The following is a 4883-nucleotide window of genomic DNA, read 5'->3' on the forward strand; positions in this document are numbered from 1 at the left end:
ATGTCAGGAGATGTGGAGGTCCTCAGTGCAGTGAGACACAAACATTCTATACCTTGGCCCTAGTATCCTCTTCTCAGTCAAGATGGTCCCTCTGCTGGTGGCCAGTAGGTTACTATGATTTCAGTCAGTAGTGGTTAGGAGCACGGACTCTAGTCTGCGAGAACTGGGTTTGATTCCCCACTCCTGCACATGCAGCTGCTGGTGCGACCTTGGGTCAGTCGCAAGTTCATTCAGAGCTGTTCTCTCAAGAGCAGTTCGCAAAAGAGCTCTCTCAGCCCCACCTGCTGTACAGGGTGTCTGTTGTGGGGAGGGGAAGGGAAAGGAGATTGTAAGCCGCTCTGAGACTCCTTCAGGTAGTGAAGGGTGGGGTATAAATCCAATCTTCTTCCTCCTCTTTCTCTTCCCCTTCTTCCTCCTCCTCTTCCTCCTCCTCCCCCTCTTCTTCCCCTTCGCAATAAGGTCCTCTGTTTTCCTTCTCACAGGTCTCCCTGCCCTTGCACAATGGCTCCAGGGATCCCCATGGAAAGTCCCATCTGTCTGATTGAGAACAAACCTGATGGGACACTGGTGGTGGAAGAGAAAGCCATGCACATACTTCTGGATATCCGCCAGCCGGTGGTGGTGGTGGCCATTGTGGGGCTCTATCGCACTGGCAAGTCCTACCTCATGAACAGGCTTGCCGGCAAGAGAAAAGGTATAACATGAAAGGAATGCCACTTGGGGAACTGGGCAGGGGTGGAACGTGCTGGGCAGCAACATAGCGAACCTGTACTAACAATATATTCCTATCGTGTCGAGCTTTATGATTTATTCTAATTATTTTTCATATATTGCCTTTCTGCCAAAGCCCTCAAGACAGTTTAAAGTCCAGAAACACAAAAATAATGTTTGCAAAAGGCAAAATAATTCAACACCAGAACTCTTTGCAGGCGGCTGCTGTTCTCTTCGTCTGCTGGTGGCCTGAACCCCGGTCTGTTCTTTATAGTAGGGGGTCCCCAACCTATTTGAGCCTGAGGCAGCTTTGGAGTTCTGACACAGGTTGGTGAGTGCAGTCACAAAATGGCTGCTGCAGGAGGCGGAGCCAGCCACAACATGTCGCGGAGTCGGGGGGTCACGTATAACTACTAGTAAGGGTTCAACATTTCAGGCAGAAGCTCCGTTTAACAGGATGCCTTTTAAAAAACGAACATATTTTTGAAATATATTTTTTGAATACTCCTTCAGTTACAGGCCCTTTCTGCACTCTCCTTTTAATCCATGTTCACCACGGGGTCCTCCAAGCAATTCTGCACTAAAATTGAGTTCAACCTTCTTTTTAATCCGGGTTTCCCCCCCATTCTGCACTAAAATCGAGTTCAGCCTTCCTTTTATTATGGGTTTCCCCCACCCCATTCCGTATTACATTACCTCCCTTCAGTGGTCAGCCCGATTTCAGTCTGCTGTTGCTCCGGGTTATTCGGATGCTGTTGGATGATTCTGCATCTAGCATTCGCTCCACATTTTCTCAACTGGGAGGAAAAAGCGCAGCTCAAAACCACATTCAGATACCTCGGGGCAATGCCATACTGACTGCAAAGAAACCCTTGAATGGCCATAAGTTTATGCAGAAAGTACCATAAATCACGATGATCAAAGAAAGCAAAAGTGGCATGCAGTCAATGCTCCCTCTAAGCCGTGGAGTCTTGTGAGCCAAAATTCTACTTTTGTGAGCTACTGGCATTAAAGTTGTAAGCAAGCAATTTGGCCACTGCATAAATTAGTTTGCTCTGGAGCCATTTTTCCTGAGCTAAGATGAAAATGTGTGAGCAGGAGGCTAAAAAACTGTGAGCTGGCTCACACTACCTCAGCTTAGAGGAAACAGTGCATGCAGTGTGGAGGGTACCATAAAAATCAAAGGAAGTGACAGCAGCATGCGATGTAGAGGGGAATTTCTGTTCCAAGGTGGGTTTTGTAAAACAACAGAGGGAAGACCCAATGCAGAATCGCCCATTTTGCCGTGGACTTAAATTGCCTCGACTCAAACACAGAGAAAATCCGGAGCGGCAGGCAAACGCGGAAAAGACCACACAGTGAAGACCCTTGTGCTGTGTAAAAAAAATCTGTACAACCAATGAGATCTCCGATGCCCTGCTTGGCAAAAGCCCCACCTGGCTCCACCCACTTTCTAAAAACATTTGATGGGCACCAGGAAAAGTGTTGGCAGATGCCATTGTGCCCTTGGGCAACATGTTGGAGACTCTAAGCTTTACAGAGATGCACCAAATGATGTTCCTGCCCTCATGGAGCTTACAGTTTAAAGTTTTGCTGTATGAGGAGTAAAGAGAGGGAAACAGGTATACCAAGGAGTGACTGTGGCCAAGGGCCATCACAAGCCCTTATTTGCTTAGGCTCAGTGTCAGTTGAACAAAGGGGACAGGGAGTTGAGAAAAAAAACTACTGCAGTAACCAAAGAGAGTTTGTAGCACAGAATCTTCTTTTCTAGAACTGAATTGCTCTCTCTCTCTCTCTTTCATCCCTCACAGGTTTCTGCTTGGATGCCACTGTGCAGGGGCAGACCAAGGGAATCTGGATGTGGTGTCTCCCTCACCCACGCAGGCCTGACCATACGCTGGTGTTGCTGGACATGGAAGGCTTGGGTGACATGCAGAAGGTGAGCGGTGTTGGGGTTAACTGGTGTGGTTGGTCCAGTTCCCACTAGTTAGCAGAGTGCTTTAAATAAAGCTACAAATGCAGCGGAATCGTGCTGGGCCCATAACCTGTTGTAGTTAACTGGTATAGTTAGTCCTGTACCCACTAGCTAGCAGAGTGCTTTAAATAAAGCTACAAATGCAGGAGCTGCTCTTCATCAAGTTACCCAGCTTACAGAGCTACACAGAGCTACTTTGCAAGTTTAACACAGAAGTATTTCTTTCTTTATTTGAGAAGTACACTTTTGGATAGGAAAGACTCGCAGGGCTGTTTTTGAGCAGGAACGCACAGGAACAGAGTTCCGGCTGGCTTCAGAGCTGGCCACGCCCACTACAGTCAAAACCTCTACATGTGTGGCTACACAGGGAAGGCCTGGAGAGCAACCCCCCAGTGACTCTGAGGCGGGCGGGCAGGGGGGCCTGGAAGGTTTGGGGAGGCATTTAAATGCCTTCCCGTGTCTTCCCCAGCCTGTCCAAGGGCCGGCTTGCCCAGGCTCCCCACAGCTGCGGGGCGCCCGGGCAAGCCAAAGGAAGCCATGGGGTGTGTGGCCTAATATGCTAATGAGCTGTGCTGTCAGGGGTATGGCCTATTATGTTGATGAGTTCCTGCTGGGCTTTTTCTACAAAAAAGCCCTGGGGAAGAGTAGAGACAGGATAGAGGACTAACTTATTAGCTCAGGATGGAAGCAGATGGCGAGAGGACAGTCCCTTTTGGTATGTCAGGGAGAAGGGGGGAGCTTCGTCTGAGAGAGTGAACGGAAGGAAGGAAATTGATCCCAGAGAACACAATCTACATTTCAAAGAGGACAGTGGCAGAAGAGTAAACACAGGAAAGAGAGGCCAGTGTGCCTGTCTAGCTATCTACTCTCTCTTGCCACGATGCCCGGAGGCTGAGGCAGGAACATCGCACCTGGAACTTCCAACAAAGGAGGGAGGCATCAGCAAAGATGGGGGTGAGACCACCTGCTTCAAAACTGTCATACAGAGATGCTACAGTGGTGGTGGTTTCAGGTTTTGTGAGCTGTGTGGAAAGTTGCCGGCTCTGGGTTGGGAAATTCGAGATTTTGGGGGTGGAGCCGAGGGAGGGTGCAGTTTGTGGAAGGGAGGGGCCTCAGTGTGGCAAAACACCATAGAGCAGTGGTGGCGAACCTATGGCACGGGTGCCAGAGGTGGCACTCAGAGACCTCTCTGTGGGCACGCGTGCCATCGCCCCAGCCAGGCCCAGACCATCATTAAAGTGTCAAATTCTATGCCAAATAATTTTAAGTAAATGAAAGCATTTGGGATTGCTTTCCTTACTTTGTTTGGATCATCTTAAGTTTATGTATGTTTTTTCTAAAGTAAAACCTCAGTATTCAGGTTAAATTGCCGTGTTGGCACTTTGCGATAAAAAAGTGGGTTTTGGGTCGCAGTTTGGGCACTCAGTCTCTAAAAGGTTCGCCATCACTGCCATAGAGTCTGTACTGCAAAGCCATTTTCTGTAAGAGAACTGATTTCTGTTGTCTGGATATTAGCTGCGATTCCAGGCCGCACTCGAAGCTTGGCAGGCCGTATGTGACATAACTGCATCGTGTACTTCAGAAAAGTTTGGTAGCACAGAATGGAGTGATGTGGAAAAGAGCAAGATTCTAGTCCTTATGTCTTTGAAGAAAACCTGTTTACTGACTTCGTAGAATGCATTTAGCTTCTGCTGTTTATGGGAACTTAAAGGGAGCTATACTGGCCACTGAAACTCCGGTCTCAAAGCACCGGAAATACTGTTGTTTAGAGAGAGACACTGCTTCATTGCCTTAGGGATTAGAAACCTGTTTTATGTTTTAAAGCTGAAGACCAGGGGTCATTTCGTAGTAAAAGAGGCGCAGGGGCTCATTAGCATAACCTATTAGTATAACTCATTTGCATACATCACACCCCCTGACAGAAGGCCACACCCACCACTCAGGCTCCACTGGACTGTTTTGGATTGCTAGGTATTGGGAGGGGGGAACGTGCAGACCTGCCCTCACAGAGGAGGGAGAGCTTGTACCTGAACAAAACTTGGTCTTAAAGGTGCCACTGGACTGTTCTGGATTGCTAGCTATGGGGCAGAGGAACATGCAGATCTGCCCTCACAGAGGACAGAGAGCTTGTACCTGAACAAAACTTGGTCTTAAAGGTGCCACTGGACTGTTCTGGATTGCTAGCTATGGGGGAGGG

The 4883-nt window shown here is 48.5% G+C and overlaps 1 protein-coding gene across 1 annotated transcript in view; it reads left to right on the forward strand.

Moving 5' to 3' along the window:
* Window positions 1–501: 501 nt before the first annotated feature.
* Window positions 502–4883, forward strand: part of LOC107108468 (guanylate-binding protein 1-like) — a gene marked incomplete at its 3' end in the record, with an annotated part of 20176 nt that continues 15794 nt past the window's right edge. Inside the window, exons 1-2 of the mRNA XM_015408905.1 lie at window positions 502–694; window positions 2523–2650. Of these exons, the coding sequence (XP_015264391.1) occupies window positions 502–694; window positions 2523–2650 (321 nt within the window). The remainder of the gene's footprint in view (window positions 695–2522; window positions 2651–4883) is intronic.

The sequence above is a fragment of the Gekko japonicus genome, unplaced genomic scaffold, assembly GCF_001447785.1.
Source record: "Gekko japonicus isolate JY-2015 unplaced genomic scaffold, Gekko_japonicus_V1.1 scaffold6345, whole genome shotgun sequence".
NCBI classification, from domain to species: Eukaryota; Metazoa; Chordata; class Lepidosauria; order Squamata; family Gekkonidae; genus Gekko; species Gekko japonicus.